The sequence below is a fragment of the Neodiprion virginianus genome, chromosome 7, assembly GCF_021901495.1.
Source record: "Neodiprion virginianus isolate iyNeoVirg1 chromosome 7, iyNeoVirg1.1, whole genome shotgun sequence".
NCBI classification, from domain to species: domain Eukaryota; kingdom Metazoa; phylum Arthropoda; class Insecta; order Hymenoptera; family Diprionidae; genus Neodiprion; species Neodiprion virginianus.
Genome location: NC_060883.1, coordinates 1,550,460 through 1,574,184, shown reverse-complemented (window position 1 = coordinate 1,574,184; position 23,725 = coordinate 1,550,460). Strand labels below are relative to the sequence as shown.

Here is a 23,725-nt window from a genome sequence, read left to right as displayed (position 1 = left end):
CTTGAAAGAAAAACAAAAAATAGAAAAAAAAAAATAAAAAAAACAAGAAAACAAAAAAAAAAAAAATCATTAGAAAGAACCACACAACGCGCGTTTGCAGTATTCACTACTATTATGTTATTCATATATATATATTCATATATATTTATATGATCATAAATATATATACACATATATATATATATAAATGTATATGAATATATATACATGACGAGAAAAATAGTAGATTATTACTACTAGCTACTACAAAACGAAATAAAGAGCGAGAGAGAGAGAGAGAAAGAGAGAAAGAGAGAAAGAGAGAGAGAGGGAGAGAGAGAGTGAGAGGAAACGAGAATAGAGAAAAATTAACAATTATTGTAATGATTGAAACGACAAGAAAATAATAATATTAGTAATAATAATAAAAATAATAATAACAATAGCAGTAGTGGTAACAATAACAATAACAATAATAATAATAATAACGATAATAATGGTAATGATAATGAATTAACAATAATAATGAATAATGAATAAGTAGAAGAAAAAGAAGAAACGCGGAAGAGGAATGAATCTGTAAATTAGACTTATATTATGTATATTGTGCAGTATCACGCTAAAATTAATCAAGTTTCGCTAGTTTCCGCATTTTTTCCAATTTAACAAATCGCGACGACGATCGTATATATCATATTATAATTGTGTGAATAATTTTTGCGGCATATACATTCTGTATGATATTATAATTTTAAGGCGTTCTGTATATACATATACAGATATATATACAGGTATATATATATATATGAATATTCATATACATATACATATGTGTATATATATATATATATATATATATATGTATATTGAATGAGTATTATACGTATTTACAATTTTTGTATTCGTCCAGCTGCAGCTTTAAAATGAAATCTTGTGGAAATTCTTTACGTTTTTTTATTATTATCGATTTTTTTTTTCTTTTTTTTTTCATCGTTTGTCTTCTTGTTCCATTGAATTGTCTTTCGTGTTTTTCTTCTCGTTTTTCGTTGTTGTTTGTTATTAAAATACATTTTTACTGACAAAATCGACGCGTTTTATCATTCCACCGTCATTATACCTATACTATATTATATTTATATTACATATACATATATCAATCTGAAGACAAAAAATAGAATATAAAAAAAAAAAAAAAGAAAACATGATATTCTCTCTTCGAAAATATATATGTAATATAATATATTCGGTTTAGATAATAAACTGAAAGGAGGGGCAAACAACTTTATGCGTTTACTTTTTTCATATTCTTTAATCTTCTCTCGTTCTAATACGCTCTCAAAAGGTTTACACAATATTATAAATGCGATTGCCTCGCGTCGTGAATTGCATACAAGGAAACGCCCTGTTGCTGCTCTTCGTCGATAATTATTATTATTATTATTATTATCGTTGTTGTTGTTGTTGTTGTTGTTGTAGTAATAACTATTATTATTATCATTAACGACGTTATCGCTATTGAGGATAATTAAAATCATCGTAACCGTCGTCGTTGCGGAAACAAAGTTTATCTAACGTTTTTCTGTCTCTCTCTCTCTCTCTCTCTCTCTCACTCTGTTTCAATTCGGCTAATTTTTCGTCAACTGCTCGGAAGGTGAAAAAACGCGAAAAATTGACGATGCGAAATGGGAGGAGTATGAAAAATGGGATTAAAAGTCAACGTGCACATATACATATATATATATATACATACTATAGCTTATAGTTGTAACCGGTTTTAATATTTACCCAAAGTGTTCAAACGTTTTAACATCATTCGTCGCGTCACATTGCGAGTCTGAAAAATCGGAACCGAAGGGAGAATGATATTTTTCTTTTTTTGTTCGTCTTTTTCCGTCTCCTCTCTTCTCTCTCTCTCTCTCTCTCTCTCTCTCTATCTATCTATCTATCTATCTCTCTTCTCCTCTCTTTCTCTCTCTTTCTACATCTACCTCTCTATTTCTCGCTCCCTAATTCGCTCTCGCGACGTGAAAGTGAAGAAAAGAAAAAAAAAAACAACAACAAAAGTTCGAGTCAACGAAGCGAAATAACGCATTGCAGAGGGACAGAGAAAAAAATAAAAAAATAAAATAAAATAACCGAAAACGACGAGGAAATAGAATGTGAAGGAAAAAGTGAGGAAGCACGCACGTGCTGTCGTTGATTTAACAGGGCGTTTCCGCAGGACACGCGGTCTTATTGAGTGAATATTATACACACACACACTCGCATCCACTCGACACATTCATTCGTACAGAAAAACACATATATATATATATACACACACATACACACACGGATCTAATATCTATCTATATATCTATCTAATTGCGTAGAAGAGAAGAAGCTCCCGTGCAGCCGCGCGTATGAGGGGAACAGAAAAAAGATGATGGAAAAAAATTAATAATTAGAGATTAACAATAATAATAATAATAATAATAATAATAATTCGCTTTGCCGTCGTGCGCCGCGCCTCACACTTTAGGCTAATATACATAATTATTTACGTATCGATATTTAAATTTTATGTAACGATAATATATATAAATATATATATATATATATATGATGATAATAACAATAACAATAATAATAATAATAACGATATAAATTATAAGAAGATGAAAATGAAGAATAAGAAGAAGAAGAAGAAGAAGAATAAAAAGAAGAAGTCGAAGGATACTAACGATTGAAAAAAGAAAAGAAAAAACATTATTATTATTATAATAACAATAATGATAAATATGATAATACATATTACCATAAGATATTATTAGATGCAATTATTATTATTAATGTTATTATTATTATTATTATTATTATTGTTATTATTATTGTTGTTGTTGTTGTTTTTGTCGTTGTTGTTGTTGTTGTTGTTGTTGCTCTATATGTACACACATGTTTTAGTCTAGATCGTGTTGTTGAAGGGGGAAAAAAAATATTAACAGAGGGAAAAAAAAAAAAAACATACAAACAAACAAACAAAAAACTGCGTATGTGTATAAATATATGTGTATATTTGAGAAAAAAAAGAATATATGTATATACATACAGATATATGCATATATAATATATATATATACGCATATAGAAGGAAGAGGAAAAAAAAAAGAATAGGGGGAAAAAAGAGAGAAGTAAATAAATAAAATGGAAAGTGTCACAAAATTTTGGTCCAAGACCTGCGAAGGCGCAGCGGGGCTGAATTATACATATAGAGCGGAGAAAATGTGTAATATCGCGTCTATGGCATACAAGTGTGTGTGTATATGTATATATATATAATATATATATGTATATATATATATATATATTATACGCGTATTTATTAATTAACCGAGCATAAGCGAAGGGAATAGGATCCAACGCAAAAGGATAACAGTTACCTTTCTTTCACCGCGAAGAAAGATTTGAAAAATATGCGTTTCTCTTTTATCAAGCGACTTATTTTTTACTCAAAATCACACACGCGCGTTGTGATGATTGTTACGATTATAATCGTTGTTTTGGATTAAAAAGAAAATAAATAAATAAATAAAAAACGAAACGGTTGGAAGAAAGAAAAAAATGATCGTATAAAATTGTACAATGTTATATTAGGTATAACGTGTTTAATTAATATTGCAAGAAAGTTGTGCTCAAATTCCGGGACTTTCTTATTCTCGTTATTATATAATATTGAGAAGGAAAAATTTCTGTCACCACGACGATAAAAATATTAGAACTCCGTTTTCTCTCTTTTTTTTTTAAATTCTTTTTCTTCTTCTTCTTATTCTCTTGCATATAAATAATTGTACGTACATCTTTCTCCGCTAATAATGCTTATCGACAGAGATTTTTGCAACGCCGCCGCTGTTTTCAATTAAATCTGTGACAATGGATGTATAGTTAAGGTTATTATTTTTACTCCGTTTCTTCTTCTTCTTTGTTTTTTTTTTTTTCTTCCTTCTTTGCATACGCGATAAATTTCCACGAATATCAACGAATCAAACCTCTGTTCCGTGCATACAATGCGAACGATACGTATTTAAAAGTCGCGAAAGAACGTGATTGATTATTTTTATTCGTATATTTGTATAATTATTATGTGTATTATAAAATGTATTTAGACAAGCGATATTACATATTATCCGATATAACGTCGTACCCAGCCTACCGCAATCATTATATGTATACACACGTACATGCATTTACGTATAATATAATTTTAACGACGAAATATAATCATTGAATGATTAAAGTATGTAATAATTAAAAAGAAGGAAAATAAAAAACGAAACAAGACATGAACAACCGGAGGCAACAAAAAAAAAAAATCAAGAAACGACAACATGAAAATAAAAAGTAACAAAAACTTTAGTAATGTTTTACTAGCATTGTAAATATTTTAAATAATCGAAAGATTATACATTTAAATAACAATAATAATAATAATAACGATAATAATAATAATTATATCACTCGGACATAGACAGATCGTTTGCGGGACCGGGGATCCGATTGCGAAAGAAAGCGGCAAAAAAAAAATTCAGCCGAAAGGAACTTGATGGAAAAGAAAAAAAAAAAAATTACCGTAATTACAGAAGCAAAAAAGTATAATGATGCGCGAATTAGCGACAGGGCTTGTGATATGTATATTTTTTTTTTTTTTTATATATTTGTTTTTCAGTCAGCGGATCCCCGGTAAAAAAAAAAATCGAGAACATTACGAAAAAGGAAAAACAGCAAAAAGAATATCGAAGCGACAAAGAATGCTATTTTAGTTTTCATTGTGCATTAACCATTAATTAAAACAACGCGTATGTTATACATATTCATATATGTATGTAATAGAATAGGGTATACATAGAAAAAAAAACACACGCGCACACACACAAACATACACACACCCATTCACAAAACATCATACACGCAGCTTTTGTCCCTACGATACTAATTATGTATTAAAGAAAACCGCGTCTCTTGTACGTCTGCAATTAGTTGCGTCGACTATGGATAATTTCTTCTTTCGTATGACGGTTGATTGATTAATTGATTGACTGATTGATTGATTGATTGATTGATTGATTGATTGATTGACTGATTATTACTCATTATCTCTCTACGTTTCATTTTCACACGTATAAAAGTAATCGAAAAATGACAAAAAATAATTAAATAAATAAGTAAACATGATAACGAGATAAGGTAAGAAAAGAGGACGAAGAAGACGAAGACGAGGACACGAAGATTAATGACGGAGGATGATGATGATTATGATTATGAGAAAAAGAAGAGATATAAAGCGATAGAAAGACGAAAGAAAACACATTTAGTAAACAAAATAAGAAGAGGAAGAGAAAATGCAAAATAACCCTTGGAAAAAAAAAAAAAAAACGGAAAAAAAATTATGAAAAACAAAAAGCGAACGACATTGTCCAACCCAAGTGTCATTACTTTTGATGTTAAATAAAAAATACATAATTAATAGACATGTTTTCTATATTATTCGTGCGATACGTTAATTAACACGTAACGCGAAGCGATCGTTACATAAACCCGAACCCAATTTCCCAATTTTCCGAAATAAAATTCACAAGTAAAATAATGTACGTGGAGATTATTTTTTTTATTCAAAAATGTGAACAACAGTGATATATCAATAATAATAATAATAATAACAGTAGTATTAATAATAACCGTATATATTCATCGTTCCGTATCCTGTATAGAGAGTTTCTTTCTGTCTTTGCTGGCGTTCTTTTTGCGCAAACGTTCGATGTGCTTTTTCAATTTTCCAGATTTCTTCAATTCCTCGTATTGACTCACCAATTCGAGCACTCGTTTCTCGGCTGAAAGAATATCGGATTTAAGTTAATCAGGTCACTACAAATATGAATATAAACATGAGCACGAAACGCTCCGTCTACCATTCTAATAACAGTAAAACGATGTGGGCGATATTAGAAATCGATAGTCTGATTTAAAATTAAGGAAAAGAATCCAATGAGGACATATTAATCAGCTAGAAAACTTGCAAGCGTACATTTCTTTTTGAAAACTGGCTTCTCGCCGCGTTTAAGAGTCTCGATTTTCTCCTGTTTCTCTTCAGCTACTCTGAGCTCCTTCATTTCTCGTCTCTTTTCTTCCCTCTGTCGGTTCTCGAGCCTTTGAATTAGGTATTTTATCTTTTTGATCATCTTGGGATCCTCGGTTTCGTCAAGTTCCTTTTTCAGCGCTTTGATGTCATTCTCCACGATACCGTTGAGAAATTTATACGAATTTTTAAACGCCTTCTCGTTGAACGTTCCGCACAGACTGTCGTACCGTGGGTCTCTGACAATTTTTTTCTTTACGGGTACGATTTCCTTGAACCTCGGCACCTGGAGCTTCGACGTCGTCTCGCGAGGTCTGTTCTTGTTTTCTCTTTTGAAGTCGGTCTTCTTCCTGCGACTCGCTCCGAACATCGCCTCGTTGTAAACCTTCGTGCCAAGCTTTTGCTTCAATTTTTGCAAATCCTCGAAGCTCATTGTTGATAATTCCTCGCGGATTTTCACCTGATAATGGGAAAATTCAGTTATAATTCGACTGCTAACGTACTTTACGGCATTAAAGCCTGCTGCGATATACATAATGTCGAATAAAATTCTAAAACAACGGTAGAATTTTTACCCGGTCAGCGTCTTCCTCGACGATGACGTTTTCTTCGTTCGATGCCATTTTTCTTATTTCTCCTCGAAAACTTGCTGACAAATTTTTTCAACTCTATAGAAACACTGGAAATAACTTGAAGTAACCGACGACTAGGTTATGTAGCATAACCTATTTACTGTTTACTTCACTCTTCAGTTTCTGATCTTTACGGTGTGTTTCATCGCAGCGTCATTGGCTAAAAACTGCGGAACCCTTTGCCGTATCGCATCGCGTTTCATTTAGCCAATAAGAAGTCCGTATTTGCGCGTTAAATGATTATGTCGCTAAACGTAAATGCTGACTTAAGATTTCGCAATATCGTTTCAGAAAAGGGCCTGATTTGAGGCCGAACGGATAAAACTTAAAAACTAGTAGGGACGGCGGGGTTATTTCAAAACTGATATTTTAAGGTGGGAGAAGATCAACTGTTGATAGTTGAGTTAGGATTAAGTGACCCTTAGAAACGTTCTATCGATGAATAACACTCAACGAATTTTCATCGTACGCACATTCAAAAGAATAAAGATTAACAAAATTTGCACCCGGCATTGCAAAATTCTGCAGTGAAATTCCAAGCGGACGCAACTCATAAAACAGTATCCATATAATGCATTATGAACTATTCGAAATGAAACTACGTCACAAAAACAATCAACAAGAGCAATAAAATCATTAAACACTACAGCTAATAAATTTGACTATACCTACTTCGTAATCACAGCGATTGCCAACTCCATCGCGAAATCCGTAGGCACAGGCTGAAACAGACGAGAAAGTAATGAGCTCAGGACATGAAAAACCTCAACATTGTATAAGATAGGGAAAAATTGATCAGCCGAAACAGACAAAGGTACGACCAGCACGATGACCAAAGTGAAACTTACACTGACGGAAAATATGACGAGCCCGATTCAACATCCGCATCAAAGTTTTCTGTCAGAGATCAGTGACGTCAATATTTTGATGTACCTACTGAGTAGCCCGTTACATTTCTCACAATCAGTATACTTGTGAAGAAATTGTTTTGTTGTCCTGAAACATTAAAAAATACTAACAGTAAAATGACATATTTTTGTATATTTCAAATATATTTCATGAATACTTACGACAAGATTCTTCACTATCACTCATTACGTAGACTACCCCATGTATGTACGTTAGGGTGGTCCTCGTTTAGAATGTTGACGAATTTATTCCGGATCACCCCACCAAATCAACTATAAATAATTCAAAAACAATTCACAATGTTCTTCAAATTTTTACATCAACTGCAACCCGTGCCTGTAAGAGGAAGGATTTCCCAATTTAAAATACACGTGTTTCGGACACGTTCTTAGTATATATTTTACTGTAAGAGTAATAATGTTCGAAAAAATCCATGAATGTGAGGTTCTAGTGAGCATGAGTGCTACTATTTGAGAAAAAATTCACATCATCAACCCAGGTAATATAGACAATTGCATTTCTTATAAGTAAAAAAAAAAAGTCAAATTTCTAGGATGTGCAATTCGTCGAGATTGGTTGGTATGGTGATATGAATTTTTTATCAGATAGTAGTACTAAATCTCACTAAATCTTCGCAATTACAGATTGATTCGAACATTGTTACTCTTACAATAAAATATATGCTGAGAATGTATCCGAAACAAGTGTATTCTAAATGGTGATATCCATCCATTTACAGGCACGAGTTAGAATTGATATAAAAATCTGAAAGAATTAGGAAATTGTTTTTGAATTATTTATAATTGATTTGGGGGGTGGTCTGAAAAAAAATCATCAACACCCTAAGTAAGGATCACCCGAATGTACGTACATACATCCCCCGATTTTTATATCCACACATTGAACGCGGGCTTGCAAATGCCACGTTTTCACTTAAAACCGAAGAGTATCGAGTAAAAAGACCTTACATCACTAGGACTTGTCGCAAAATTCTGCAGAAACCCAATCCGCATCCGCGTCTTTTCGAATCCGACGCGTCGCGATGCGGATTGTTCTTCCGAGATGCGGGTCAAGTCCGGGAGGGAGGTTGGAGGGCATGCATTACCTATATTGTGTGGCGTGGCGGTCGGCGGTCCTCTTCGACGCGACGTCTTCGAGCTCAGCGTCTCTCCTCATCTAGCGTACCACGAAACGCGATAGATGATCCAGAGACGCGTTTTGCCCATTCAGACGATCACAGATATTAATGGAATAACACATCGTGACTGATAATAAATGAACAATGAAATTTAATGCCGATTGAAAAATGGTTGCAGAGGGACCAAAAAATTGTAAATTGAACCTCATTAAATTTGAAGGCTTACAAATGTTTAAGGGGAGAAATTTGTGTGATCGTTTGACGCTGTGGAATACAAAAGTTAGTAACATCGCGGTACATCGCGACCTTCCTACCCTCGCCTGATTCCCAACCGAACCACCCAACGGAAATGTTTTGAAGAGAGACACTCACACGCACATTCATAAGCCCCGCGACGAATCCCAAAAAAAAAACCATCCTACCTACCCGGTTACCTATATTCGATCTATACGATTCTCCATTCTCTCCAACACACATCATTCTGTTACTCATTCGCGCCGTGGTCACTGTGACTTACTTTTCGGTTAATTACCTGTAGGGAGAAAAATGTTTCGGTACCATACAGTCACCCAGCTGATATACAACGTTGTTGAAAATAGTGACATTCGTAAAATGATGCAACGTTAGATGCTTATTTCAATAAAATGATTGTCAAAAGTTTGAGAAAATTCGAAAAATATAACTAATTCGGAAAAGAACTTGACTTGACAGATGATATAATAGGGAATCGTTATTTTTTTAACGTATGATGTATTATTCCAACTATGCTGGAGTACTAATGGTACATTAACATTTTGTAAAATGGTATATAGAAACATCCTACATGCTCATCAGCATTTATCTAAGCGAGCTAAGTCTGCAGTTGATTGATACTTGCTGGCTGATCAAAAATTCGAAATGATTTAGGATATATTGCATGCAATTTAATTAGGAACGTACATACTTTACGTTATGCCAAACTTTGAAATTGTATCGATCAAGCAATCGTGTAAATAGAATGAAACCTCAGGTGAATCCACCGCTTAAACGACAGCATTATTAAAATCAAACGTAAATTGTTTCATCTGCAGTACCTAACTAAACATAATTTGATCCCACGAATGCCGAGTAAGCGATGGTTACCTGTCGCGATGCTCATTCCGCTCTCAACAACGTGCAGAAATTTTAAATTTATGGAAGCTATGGTGAAATCAGTTGCAAAAAAGTGATTCAATTTGAAATCAAGCACCGTTGGGATCGCGAATGAGCCTACCCAGTTAAGAAATCGAAGATTTGTGTAACAATTGTTACCGCCACGCCACGTGATGGGGAAATCCCAGGGAAATACACCAATAACCCAAACACATGCAAACTCACCAACGTTGCCAAGTAATGGAGAAGTCACTTGGATGCCTCTGCTTAATTCTGGAAAAAAACAAAACAATAAACTTGAATTAGTTTAGTACCAACACGAAATATATTGCTGATTTTCAGTTCTTAAATCTACTATTATAATTGTTTGTTTCCATGCTTATTCATCGGATGTTACGTAAGGTCACAACGTCATTTTTTTAAAAAAAACCTCATGCTTCTACGACCCCTACTCCTGATTGGTACATTTGCAGATGTACAAGCCTACCTTAAATTATCGAACTATTATTGGAATGAGTATTCTTACCTTCTCCAGGTTGCTCCATTGCACACTTTAGTCGAAGTGGTTATCTATCATCTATCCAAGTTGCATTTTGAATCGTCGCACTTTTCACACTGTGATAAAAATATAACAGAACATTACTTCCACCATACACACGGATCAAATTTCATGTCACTGTATAGATTGTCTTAACGAAAACAAAATTTTCCTTCGCAACACTTCAGTGACTCTTGACCTACTGGTATATTAACTGGAGAATTGAATAACAGAAAGCTTAACAACTAAGCGCAAATATCAAGTGAAAGCATCGAGTAATTTAGCAGAATTCAATTTTCGTCAAAATCATATGCTGCAATCATCGGTGATTAAAAGCGACATGGCAATTCAAAATCATATCGGTTCTCACCTCTTGCTTGCTGCTTCATACATTGAATGCAGTGGCATATGTCCACGATCGTCCGGATCTCTGTTAAATGCGGTCTGTTCCTGTCATCAGATAAAAAACAATGACATTTAATGTTACTTTATTTTTAAAATCAATACGCAGAGCATTCAAATATTATTATGGTTTTCGTGTATGATGAGCAGCTTTCTTACAGTGAAAATAGCATGATAATGCAATAAAAAATGATCTCGAACGTGTACCTTTACGCGATTTACAAATTGTGGCCCGCTCAGCTACTGCATTCTGTTTTCCAGTATCCAAATTCCTTAGATGACTAGACTCAAATATTCGATAACCGTGATCAATCTTGCTACAGTTTATTTCTGTAATCAGATAAAAAGGCACAACATTTTGTGAATATATATTTCATTTCCGCAATCCGTATATGAATGTAATATTCGACACATGCATGATCTTAATATGTTAAATTATACCGATTAGTGTGCCATTTTTCTCAAGCCAGACGATATGGTTTTCTTTGAATATTCATTTTTTATCTACTAAAACGAGAGACACGAATAGACGATAAAGATTTTCGACGCAAAGAATAGGTACACGCGTTTGACATTGAAGACTGGCTACCTTAAAGACGCATGTGAGTAAAATTTGACCGCAAATTTGAATGCGAGCAATAAGCAATAAAGAGTGAAAAAGCAGCGGACATTTACTGATATCATATACTTTTTCTAGTTTATAACCATAAAGCCAAAAAAAAACCTGATTTGCAATTTTTTTCACGTACAGGAAATAGTGTGGCAATCTTCGGTGTAAAATTCTGAACTGAACAACAATACAATCTACAAAATGTATGCCCACAGAAAGTGTATTTTTCGACAGAACGATATCATTTCTAGCGATACAATTGTCAAATTTGATAATTCGTCCGATTATTTCTCCCTATATTGAAGCTAATAATTTGAAAATTTCGTTACGACAGTGCTCGTATACCGGGTTGCCTGCGGCCTGTCAAGGCGAAAAGTGAGATTCGCTGCTTGCAGGGAGGAAAATGTATTTAACATTTCGCAGTGTCAAGCTTAAGGCCGAATTATCGATATTTCAAAACATTTGAGAGTGAAAGACTCTACAACGAAAATATTTCACTGCATTTACGTATAAAATCAGAGGTAAAGAAACCAGCATCTCGACACATCAACAATTCACATGCAATATTTACCGATCGCTCGATGTTTCGAAAATGTAGCATCGGCCAAATCACCTCTCAGTGTCGACCCCAAGCCATCACTGGCTTCGATCGCGATGATTTTCACCCTCGTAAAGTCGATAGCTTTCAGCTCTGGAGCTCGCTCATATGCCTGTTGAAAATTCGAAACAACAGTTATACCGTGTCGAAGGGTTCGTATTTGCTGTTTCTATCGCATAATTCACACGCAATTCGTACTAGAAACGACGCCACACGCAATCTGTGAAGAACAATGATGAACAGCTTTGTGAAAACACGATTGAATACTTCAGTATGTCGCTGCAGCGATCGTATATCACTTCTAGACCCGAAATAATCACAACAAACCGAAAACGGAACGTTCTAGAATAAATAGCACATCCAACAAATGATTTCTTTACGAATATCCCGAAAATATTTACGAATTTAGTCCCGGTATAACATCTCCGGTGCACGAAAGGAACGACCAAACTTCGATAGATGGTCATTTGTTTGCCGTTGAAAAAAGAAAAAAAAAGTTGCTGATTTACGAAATTAAAATACAACTCTGAGTGACTTTGAAATGTTTATTTAACGATTCCTTACCAAGTGCAGCCCCACGAATCGAGTTAATTACGAAAAACCATTAAATTCAGCTCAAAATTACACAAATTCGCAGCGCAGGATGCGACGCCAACTCGTTCGAATTTCACGGCGTTCCAGAATACCGTGGAAGCCCTGAAGATAGTAGAAGATACCGCGCAGTAGCGACGCTCGCGGTAGGTTGCCGGAACTAATTACCGATGCAGAAAAAATGACGGCAACGTATCCGCGCTCGTTGTGTACGGGGTATACGATATAAATGGCTTATCGACTAGCTCTTACCGTCTAGTCACCTCGAAAATTGATTCCAAACATTTGTTCCATACATATCTCATTATATTTTAAGATTCTACTAAGAGATAACACCCCCTAATATTTTCTATTTGAATTCCCTTAACCAATTGAGCGTTCGATATTTAACTAACAAAAATTATTTTTATACAAACCACGAAAAGACAATTCACACTCTTGGTACGACTGAGGAAAGGTTGGAGATGATTACAAGACAATACACCGAGATAATTATTAATGTTATCAATATTTCTTTCGAAACAATAGTGTATAAAATTGTTTTGTAAGCATTTTATATACTTACTGTTATTTAATGTTATCACTATTCTTATTGGGACTGTGTAGATTCCCGAAATGTTGGGAAAAAAAGTTCGGGTTCGGGACGGGTTAGTGTCGGATCAGGTTTTTTGACGATCAAAACAAAACAAGAAACTCGAATTAATTTAGCGAACGGTACCGACACGAAGTATACTGCTGATTTTCAGTTCTTAAATCTACTATTATCATTGTTTATTTCCATGCTTATTCATCGGATGTTACGTAAAATTACAACGTCATTTTTTAAAAAAATCTCATGCTTCTACGACCCCTACTCCAGATTGGTAGATTTGCAGATGCACAAGCCTCCCTTAAATTATCGAACTATTATTGGAATGAGTATTCTTACCTTCTCCAGGTTGCTCCATTGCATACTTTAGTCGAAGTAGCTATCTATCATCTATCCAAGTTTAATTTTGAATCGTCGCACTTTTCACACTGTGATAAAAATATAACAGAACATTACTTCCACCATACACACCGATCAAATTTCATGTCACTGTACAGATTGTCTTAACGAAAACAAAATTTTCCTTCGCAACACTTCAGTGACTCTTGACCTACTGGTATATTAACTGGAGAATTAAATAACAAAAAGCTTAACAACTAAGCGCAAATATCAAGTGAAAGCATCGAGTAATTTAGCAGAATTCAATTTTCGTCAAAATCATATGCTGCAATCATCGGTGATTAAAAGCGACATGGCAATTCAAAATCATATCGGTTCTCACCTCTTGCTTGCTGCTTCATACATTGAATGCAGTGGCATATGTCCACGATCGTCCGGATCTCTGTTAAATGCGGTCTGTTCCTGTCATCAGATAAAAAACAATGACATTTAATGTTACTTTATTTTTAAAATCAATACGCAGAGCATTCAAATATTATTATGGTTTTCGTGTATGATGAGCAGCTTTCTTACAGTGAAAATAGCATGATAATGCAATAAAAAATGATCTCGAACGTGTACCTTTACGCGATTTACAAATTGTGGCCCGCTCAGCTACTGCATTCTGTTTTCCAGTATCCAAATTCCTTAGATGACTAGACTCAAATATTCGATAACCGTGATCAATCTTGCTACAGTTTATTTCTGTAATCAGATAAAAAGGCACAACATTTTGTGAATATATATTTCATTTCCGCAATCCGTATATGAATGTAATATTCGACACATGCATGATCTTAATATGTTAAATTATACCGATTAGTGTGCCATTTTTCTCAAGCCAGACGATATGGTTTTCTTTGAATATTCATTTTTTATCTACTAAAACGAGAGACACGAATAGACGATAAAGATTTTTGACGCAAAGAATAGGTACACGCGTTTGACATTGAAGACTGGCTACCTTAAAGACGCATGTGAGTAAAATTTGACCGCAAATTTGAATGCGAGCAATAAGCAATAAAGAGTGAAAAAGCAGCGGACATTTACTGATATCATATACTTTTTCTAGTTTATAACCATAAAGCCAAAAAAAAACCTGATTTGCAATTTTTTTCACGTACAGGAAATAGTGTGGCAATCTTCGGTGTAAAATTCTGAACTGAACAACAATACAATCTACAAAATGTATGCCCACAGAAAGTGTATTTTTCGACAGAACGATATCATTTCTAGCGATACAATTGTCAAATTTGATAATTCGTCCGATTATTTCTCCCTATATTGAAGCTAATAATTTGAAAATTTCGTTACGACAGTGCTCGTATACCGGGTTGCCTGCGGCCTGTCAAGGCGAAAAGTGAGATTCGCTGCTTGCAGGGAGGAAAATGTATTTAACATTTCGCAGTGTCAAGCTTAAGGCCGAATTATCGATATTTCAAAACATTTGAGAGTGAAAGACTCTACAACGAAAATATTTCACTGCATTTACGTATAAAATCAGAGGTAAAGAAACCAGCATCTCGACACATCAACAATTCACATGCAATATTTACCGATCGCTCGATGTTTCGAAAATGTAGCATCGGCCAAATCACCTCTCAGTGTCGACCCCAAGCCATCACTGGCTTCGATCGCGATGATTTTCACCCTCGTAAAGTCGATAGCTTTCAGCTCTGGAGCTCGCTCATATGCCTGTTGAAAATTCGAAACAACAGTTATACCGTGTCGAAGGGTTCGTATTTGCTGTTTCTATCGCATAATTCACACGCAATTCGTACTAGAAACGACGCCACACGCAATCTGTGAAGAACAATGATGAACAGCTTTGTGAAAACACGATTGAATACTTCAGTATGTCGCTGCAGCGATCGTATATCACTTCTAGACCCGAAATAATCACAACAAACCGAAAACGGAACGTTCTAGAATAAATAGCACATCCAACAAATGATTTCTTTACGAATATCCCGAAAATATTTACGAATTTAGTCCCGGTATAACATCTCCGGTGCACGAAAGGAACGACCAAACTTCGATAGATGGTCATTTGTTTGCCGTTGAAAAAAGAAAAAAAAAGTTGCTGATTTACGAAATTAAAATACAACTCTGAGTGACTTTGAAATGTTTATTTAACGATTCCTTACCAAGTGCAGCCCCACGAATCGAGTTAATTACGAAAAACCATTAAATTCAGCTCAAAATTACACAAATTCGCAGCGCAGGATGCGACGCCAACTCGTTCGAATTTCACGGCGTTCCAGAATACCGTGGAAGCCCTGAAGATAGTAGAAGATACCGCGCAGTAGCGACGCTCGCGGTAGGTTGCCGGAACTAATTACCGATGCAGAAAAAATGACGGCAACGTATCCGCGCTCGTTGTGTACGGGGTATACGATATAAATGGCTTATCGACTAGCTCTTACCGTCTAGTCACCTCGAAAATTGATTCCAAACATTTGTTTCATACATATCTCATTATATTTTAAGATTCTACTAAGAGATGACACCCCCTAATATTTTCTATTTGAATTCCCTTAACCAATTTGAGTATTCGATATTTAACTAACAAAAATTATTTTTATACAAACCACGAAAAGACAATTCACACTCTTGGTACGACTGAGGAAAGGTTGGAGATGATTACAAGACAATACACCGAGATAATTATTAATGTTATCAATATTTCTTTCGAAACAATAGTGTATAAAATTGTTTTGTAAGCATTTTATATACTTACTGTTATTTAATGTTATCACATATAAAATCATATATAAAATCAGCGGCAAAAAAACCAGCATCTCGACACATCAACAATTCACATGCAATATTTACCGATCGCTAGATGTTTCGAAAATGTAGCATCGGCCAAATCAGCTCTCAGTGTCGACCCCAAGCCATCACTGGCTTCGATCGCGATGATTTTCACCCTCGTAAAGTCGATAGCTTTCAGCTCTGGAGCTCGCTCATATGCCTGTTGAAAATTCGAAACAACAGTTATACCGTGTCGAAGGGTTCGTATTTGCTGTTTCTATCGCATAATTCACACGCAATTCGTACTAGAAACGACGCCACACGCAATCTGTGAAGAACAATGATGAACAGCTTTGTGAAAACACGATTGAATACTTCAGTATGTCGCTGCAGCGATCGTATATCACTTCTAGACCCGAAATAATCACAACAAACCAAAAACGGAACGTTCTAGAATAAATAGCACATCCAACAAATGATTTCTTTACGAATATCCCGAAAATATTTACGAATTTAGTCCCGGTATAACATCTCCGGTGCACGAAAGGAACGACCAAACTTCGATAGATGGTCATTTGTTTGCCGTTGAAAAAAGAAAAAAAAAGTTGCTGATTTACGAAATTAAAATACAACTCTGAGTGACTTTGAAATGTTTATTTAACGATTCCTTACCAAGTGCAGCCCCACGAATCGAGTTAATTACGAAAAACCATTAAATTCAGCTCAAAATTACACAAATTCGCAGCGCAGGATGCGACGCCAACTCGTTCGAATTTCACGGCGTTCCAGAATACCGTGGAAGCCCTGAAGATAGTAGAAGATACCGCGCAGTAGCGACGCTCGCGGTAGGTTGCCGGAACTAATTACCGATGCAGAAAAAATGACGGCAACGTATCCGCGCTCGTTGTGTACGGGGTATACGATATAAATGGCTTATCGACTAGCTCTTACCGTCTAGTCACCTCGAAAATTGATTCCAAACATTTGTTTCATACATATCTCATTATATTTTAAGATTCTACTAAGAGATGACACCCCCTAATATTTTCTATTTGAATTCCCTTAACCAATTTGAGTATTCGATATTTAACTAACAAAAATTATTTTTATACAAACCACGAACAGACAATTCACTCTTGGTGCGATTGAGGAAAGGTTTTAGAAGATCGTGAGCCGGAACGGATAAAAATACAACGAGATAATTATTAATGTTATCAATATTTCATTTGATACAATATTGTATAAAACTGTTTTGTAAGTATTTTATATACTTACTGTTATTTAATGTTATCACTATTCTTATTGGGGCTGTGCGGATTCCCGAAATGTTGGGAAAAAAAGTTCGGGTTCGGGACGGGTTAGTGTCGGATCAGGTTTTAACCAAATTACCTAATATTTATAAAATTAGACCGATACTAAATACTCATAGTAAATAGTATATCTAAATGGCATCAATATTTTCTGTAAAAAGTATATCATCTTTTATCGGGAGATCCAGGAATACCGAAAACTTCCACAAAACTGATTTCGAGAACCCTGATCTTTTCGAGGATTTCCAGTTTTTCAAGAATCCCAAAAATCTCTGGAACCCAACTTTGAAACTGATAGATTTGTCCCGACCCGACCCGAAGAATTTCAGTACCCGCGCAGCCCTTATTCTTATAATTATTAGACATTAGCGGTAGGGGCGTGATTTCTCAATGTCGAAGGTCAATTAATACAGCGTCGATGATGTGATTGACGTTTTAGCGCTTTGGAAAGATGACGATGACGACTGAGGCTTCAATACCGGATACAAATAATTTACGTAGGTTTCTGTTTGCTATTTATTTGTAATTGACTGATTTTCAGCGGTGTTTGATGTATCTGTAAGTAAGTAGAACAAAAATAGTGGTAGGAATTCGCCAGTGTTTCTTGCCATATTCTTGTTCCCTTTGTCTTCGCTTCAATTCATGTCAACCGTTCTTGTTTTGTTATTTAGTGCAATACTTTTGTTATGTACATACATTCTTAAATGTAAAAAATTTTAGTTCCGGGAAGACCTTCGACGCCAAAAAACCACATCCGTTAAAAAAAAGGTCGAAAAATGTGTATACATCAGTGGTACTTATCGATACTACTGCATCACATGCAACACCCTGAATTGACGCAAATTTTGCAGCCGCGTTCTTTTTCCTATTCCGAAAAGTATTTCTGGTCCTTTGCCCACAGTTCGAGAAGGGTCGTGGTCACCTCGGTAGACGGGAAACGATCAACCCAAGACTCTATCAACCCATCAAACGTCGGCTCGTAGTTTTTCAGCGTAACGCCGCTGAGTGGTTTGCTAGCATCTGGAAAAATTGAAGAATGGGTAATTAGTCATTAAGCTATTATCAATCCGTCGCAAGAATATAAATCTGTGGACGTTCCATAGTTAAACTTCTCAAACCGATACTTACCACTATTCACAAATGTGTTAGACTGAACGAATATTTTCCTCGGCTGTTTATGATCAAGAACAATTTTTCTCCAAAGTGCCCAGGGCTTAAACCCGGATTCAGGGACCTCACTATACTTGTCGTACATGGCTTTAGCTGCTTCAACGTCACCCGTGCTCTTATAGACTTGTAACTTTGTGAGAAATTGTCCGATCGCGGTCTTTCCGACCGTGGCTATCTTGCTTCTGTCCAAAACAATCCTCAGGTTCTTGCCCGGCTCGCTTTCCACAACGTTGATCAGTCCCTCTCCCGCTTCTAGGCAAACTCTGAGCAGGACGTAACGCGCCTGCGAATGCGCTTGAAGCCACTTCTTCGTCGACGGCTGATACATCTCGAGTGCCTTCGCACACCCGTTCCACAATAGACTGAGCCAGTTTACATATATTATATCATCCGCATCCTGTCCTTCGTACCCAAATATTTTTATTATGTCCTTCTCCAGGCTGAGATACAAGCCAACAGCTTCGGCCCGGCACTCCTCATAGGTGGAACCCATAGCGCCGAACTTAGAATCGTATGTTTCACCCTCATTGAAATACTTTGTGATCGGCTCCCCATTGAGCGGATTCTTCACACGCTCAATATCGAAGTTGAACTTGTCGGAGGGCAGCTTTCTGAAGAGCTTCCCACTGCCGTGACCAAGAAGCTCGTGGAGTCCGACCTGCACCTCGAAGCTCTGGATCCTGAACTTGTTCAGTAGCACCTGGTCCTCGTCGGACAGAAACGGTATTACGTCCTGCTTCATGTTCGCGGGTATGACGTTTCCCAACGAGACGTTCTTGAACCCCTCCGACTGTCGGATCTCGTCATAGTTGGGTATGTTTATACCGGCGGGAATGCCTGACCCGGCGAAAGTCAAGACGTCCAAACTGGTAAAGTCCGGCCGCAGGAACTCATCCTTCTCAAAGTCCTGGCCCCAGGGTAGCTTTTTCAGTAGTTCCTCCGCCCTGTTGACGAGCGTAGTGAACTTCTGGGACATCTCGCTGTTCACCATCGCTACAAACCCTTCGAACTCACCCCGCTGGCCTGCAGGGTCTCTGTACGTCTCTATGAACCCGATGTACGTCTCTATAGCCGGCCCCTTGTCCTTGATCCAAAATCTTGATCCGTCCTTGTGCTCGTTCAGCGAACCGCTACTGAAGTGACCGATGTACTTGTCCAGCATTTGTTTCTCCGTCTCGTTGGACGCGTACTCCTTCGCTTTTCTCAGGTTATCCACAACAGGGATGAGCAGCTTGCTGTAGTCGCCTCTTGTTACCCTGAACTTGGACTCTTCAAACGTCTCTTCGGGCAGTGTAATCTTTGGATCGTCCTCAGTCATTACAGACGCCAGCCTAATCTCGTACGTTACGGAGCCCTTTTTGCCAGCGTCAGTCGCAGGTTGCACCGTCTTAAAGCACCGCGCGTTGTACGACTCCAATCCCTTGCTCTGCATGAACCTTTAGTTTTAAGTCAACAACTGTATAAGTTCTATTCTTATACAGACTATATACCCTTAGGCTTTCTCTCTTAATTTGCTTTCCAGCATTGTTACGGAAACACCATTAAAACATCTAGCATCTAACCTGTTCACCAGGTCAGCATCCTCCGTCGTGCAGTTGGCAGAGAAGTAGGTCGTTGTCCCTTTGTCGCCGAGGCCGAGCGACTTGGCCCTGTCGTTGAGCGAGTAGAGCCTCGCTTCTACTTTATCCCAAAGGGACTGCACGTCTTGCGAACTCTGCGAGTAAGCCTTGGAGACCTTGACGATAGCCTCAAACTTTGTCTTCTTCAAGTTTGGCACGATCTTACTATCTCCAAAAGACTTGTAGTTCCCCGCGTTGGATAAAAATCCTGCCGTATAGACTAGGAATGCCTGAAAAGGTGCGGGAGGGACCGATTAAAGTATGGATCGGCTAATAAGGTCGCAGAAATACTTGTAGAAAGTAGATCCTTATTTCCGTTACCGTAAATTCATCTTCGGTCACTCCGGCAGCAAGTGCAGACTTTTTGAGGTCTGCTATCGGCTCGGCGGAAAAGAGCGAGTAGAGGAGGGCAAATATTAGGGGCGATTCAACGGAGGTTTGAATCAGAACGATCAGGCCGCCGTTCCAGGCAGCCTGGCTGAGATAGTGAGCGTAGAGTTTCTCTTTGGTGGTCAAAGCGTTGAAGGCAGTTTCACATTCTAAGGCGACGACTGGCTGGTTGTTGGGAAGCGTGAAGTGAGAGTAGTCGTCTGACGTCATTGCGAAAGCACGAGATTGGCTGAAAAGAAGGAAAACGTTGATTCGATAAGAGAGCGAGGAATTCGAGAGTTGGCAAGCTGACGAGAGATCACAAGACGCTGGTGATGTTGAGATTTTAGAATTGTTGAATCCTTCGTGAACCCACCAAAAACAATAACCTCTTTTCACGTTATTCACCCTCCATTTAATGTCTGTTATTGACTCGAATTTGCGTGTAAAAAACGACCTCTCCATGTTCATTAAACTTTTCGCGGCGTACGCGCGACTCGTGTTTGTCTTTCTGTTAATGTAGCTATTGTTTACTCTACGCTGCAGCAACATTCGCGACACGCATCGTTTGTACATAATGATGATGATTGAGAAAATATTGTGAACAATTAGACAGAGGAGAATATTGAAAATTAACAGAAGTAAGGAAACAGGCTCCACCTTTAAATCTGGAATTATTCAAGACCGTTTAACACCAAACAGTTGTATACTTTTTATCTTCCCAACGAACGACGACGAGCTGGGATCAAAATTATGCGCGATGATAAAACTGACACGATTGCGTCATTGATAACTTAACCTAACAGCAATTTTCGCCGGCTGCTTGTGTCACGCACGGGTGTCATGTGTACTACACCCATGAGAGGTATACCTATAACAATCACGGATATATATTTCAGTGGTAACAACTCACCAGGATGAAGGACATTAAGGATGGCCAAAAAATTCTCTTTTTTGTATCGATAATTTACCAATCAATTTTTTCTACCATCGATTCCAAGTGCGTAAGAATCGATTTCGATTTTCAAATCTTGAATTAAAAAAAAATTTTAAAGTCTATAATTCCATCGGCTTATTCATGTATAAATAAATAAATAAAATTGCCTAAGGAGTTGAGATGATTATTTTAAAAAAGGTTCAAGGCTCTGGAATAACGAATGAAAATGATTTATAAAAAAGCAAAGAAAGTTTATTTCATTATAATTTGCGTTTTCTTTGTTAATTGATAATACACATTTTAAATTACTGCCCATCAAACAATTTTTACACAAGGGGAATTATTCATTTATTTATTTATATATCGTAATTAAATTGCTTAACGATTACTGATAAATTAAACATTACAATCTACGATAGAAATACGTTCTCATATATAAAAATATTAAATCTTTTATCTTAGAGTTATATTATCCTATATAGTATATCGTATCACAAAACTTTGTCAACTCGTTATCAAAATTATTCTTTAGCGTCCCCAATGCCGTCCGAATTTATAGAAAACATAGCTTCGCTCTCGGGAAGACAGGGCGAGTCATATATTTTGCAAACTCTAGTCTCGCCCCTGCCCTTTCTCAAGTACAATCGTGTGGTACTGGCGTGAGCGATGATGTTACCGCCGATGGGCTTCTTCTGATCACCGCCAAACATACTGGCCGCACCGTCGACCTGGGCGACAACCTGGTTCGTTATTACGACTGCTACGCCGTGCTCGTCGGCAATTCTCAGAAGCATCCTTAGAAACCTAGCAAGGTGCATTTGTCTGGCGGACAATTCCCCCCTACCCGAATAGTCCGTTCTATAGAGACCTGTGGCGCTGTCGACAATTAGCAGCGCGTATCGAGACTCTGTCATCATCGCAGAAGCTTGAATGAGCAGCTGTGTCTGGTGGTCGGTATTGAAGGCTCTGGCACAGGCGACATTGTCCAAAACAGACTCGGAGCTGATCTTGTACCGTTCAGCTACTGCGATTATCCTCTCAGGACGAAACGTGCCCTCCGTATCGATGTAAAGGCACTTTCCTTCCCCACCGCCCATGTCCACTGGCAACTGGCAGTTGACCGCAAGCGTATGACATATCTGCGTTTTGCCTGTTCGGAATTCCCCGAATATCTCGGTTATCGAACCCGTCTCAATCCCTCCACCCAGGAGCCTGTCCAGTTCCGCGGATCCTGTCGTTAGATACACAGTGTTTGCCCTGTACTGATGGATCTCGGTTGCAGTCTTAAAGCCCATCACCACCATCTTGTACGCAGCATCCAGTATTTTCTCTACCTTTGCCTCGCTCAGCCCTTTTATCGTGGTGAGCTGCTTCTTTGGCGTGTACGCCACTGACTCAACAGTGTAGTAACCCGCTTCCTGTAGTTTTTTAACATCACCTGCCGTAATGCCATTACCCTGAAAAAAGAAACATGCATTTTACACTTTGATACTTGTTCCGACGAGCGGTGAGAAAACAAGCTAATAGGCGGGAATATTTTATGGTTAGAGAGTTCACTTAATCCTCAGTTGGGTCGATTTAGGTTAGGTTGGGTAACACACGTCTTCGCATTCATTACTCACTTCTATAGCCTTTATCAGTTTCGCCTGTGGATTAAACTCTTCTAAATCCTCGTCGCCCTGGATAGACGCAGTAGTTGCCGTAGCCGTTACCGACATTGAATTAATTTTTCGCCTGCTGGACGAAGCGAAAAAAGAACCTTCTACGCGATCCTGTCAAATTTCGAGTCGAGTCACAACTTTGTTTCCCGCCGTAATAATATTTACGTAACACGTATACCGACTGAAAATTACCGACGGTCCGATAACGTTGTTGTTCTGTTTCAGTCAACCGACTTGACCGGTAAATCAGACTGCTATGCTCATCGATTAAAAAAACTACAAGAACCGTGACGTCAGACGT

The 23,725-nt window shown here is 37.2% G+C and overlaps 4 protein-coding genes and 1 long non-coding RNA gene across 7 annotated transcripts; all 5 read right to left on the bottom strand.

Annotated features, from left to right (window-relative positions):
* Positions 1 to 5,653: 5,653 nt before the first annotated feature.
* On the bottom strand, positions 5,654 to 6,978 carry LOC124309288 (ribosomal RNA processing protein 36 homolog). Its single transcript, XM_046772785.1, has 3 exons — positions 6,664 to 6,978; positions 6,038 to 6,548; positions 5,654 to 5,843 (listed from the first exon to the last, which is right to left on the bottom strand). The coding sequence occupies exons 1-3, from the start codon at positions 6,709 to 6,711 to the stop codon at positions 5,701 to 5,703; spliced, it is 702 nt and encodes a 233-aa protein (XP_046628741.1). The 5' UTR covers positions 6,712 to 6,978; the 3' UTR covers positions 5,654 to 5,700.
* Positions 6,979 to 10,473: 3,495 nt separating this feature from the next.
* On the bottom strand, positions 10,474 to 13,631 carry LOC124308905 (uncharacterized). The gene is made up of 5 exons (XM_046772066.1): positions 13,566 to 13,631; positions 12,020 to 12,158; positions 11,046 to 11,168; positions 10,807 to 10,886; positions 10,474 to 10,513 (listed from the first exon to the last, which is right to left on the bottom strand). Exons 1-4 carry the CDS (start codon positions 13,587 to 13,589, stop codon positions 10,870 to 10,872), a joined length of 303 nt encoding a protein of 100 aa, XP_046628022.1. The 5' UTR covers positions 13,590 to 13,631; the 3' UTR covers positions 10,474 to 10,513; positions 10,807 to 10,869.
* Positions 13,632 to 13,947: 316 nt separating this feature from the next.
* Positions 13,948 to 15,418, bottom strand: LOC124308690 (uncharacterized). Its single transcript, XR_006909061.1, has 3 exons — positions 15,161 to 15,418; positions 14,187 to 14,309; positions 13,948 to 14,027 (listed from the first exon to the last, which is right to left on the bottom strand). It is a non-coding gene; the product is annotated as an uncharacterized LOC124308690 (long non-coding RNA).
* A 2,123-nt stretch (positions 15,419 to 17,541) lies between these two features.
* On the bottom strand, positions 17,542 to 21,769 carry LOC124309059 (dipeptidyl peptidase 3). Of its 3 annotated transcripts, none has more exons than XM_046772302.1 (5): positions 21,740 to 21,769; positions 20,779 to 21,076; positions 20,401 to 20,687; positions 18,797 to 20,274; positions 17,542 to 18,688 (listed from the first exon to the last, which is right to left on the bottom strand). In XM_046772302.1, the coding sequence occupies exons 2-5, from the start codon at positions 21,055 to 21,057 to the stop codon at positions 18,534 to 18,536; spliced, it is 2,199 nt and encodes a 732-aa protein (XP_046628258.1). In that variant the 5' UTR covers positions 21,058 to 21,076; positions 21,740 to 21,769; the 3' UTR covers positions 17,542 to 18,533. The 3 variants fall into 3 exon arrangements, with proteins under 3 accessions (XP_046628258.1, XP_046628257.1, XP_046628256.1); XM_046772301.1 differs by lacking the exon at positions 21,740 to 21,769 and adding an exon at positions 21,487 to 21,683; XM_046772300.1 differs by lacking the exon at positions 21,740 to 21,769 and adding an exon at positions 21,203 to 21,473.
* Positions 21,770 to 22,036: 267 nt separating this feature from the next.
* Positions 22,037 to 23,611, bottom strand: LOC124309062 (DNA repair protein RAD51 homolog A). The gene is made up of 2 exons (XM_046772307.1): positions 23,386 to 23,611; positions 22,037 to 23,220 (listed from the first exon to the last, which is right to left on the bottom strand). Exons 1-2 carry the CDS (start codon positions 23,479 to 23,481, stop codon positions 22,285 to 22,287), a joined length of 1,032 nt encoding a protein of 343 aa, XP_046628263.1. The 5' UTR covers positions 23,482 to 23,611; the 3' UTR covers positions 22,037 to 22,284.
* Between the last annotated feature and the right edge of the window lie 114 nt (positions 23,612 to 23,725).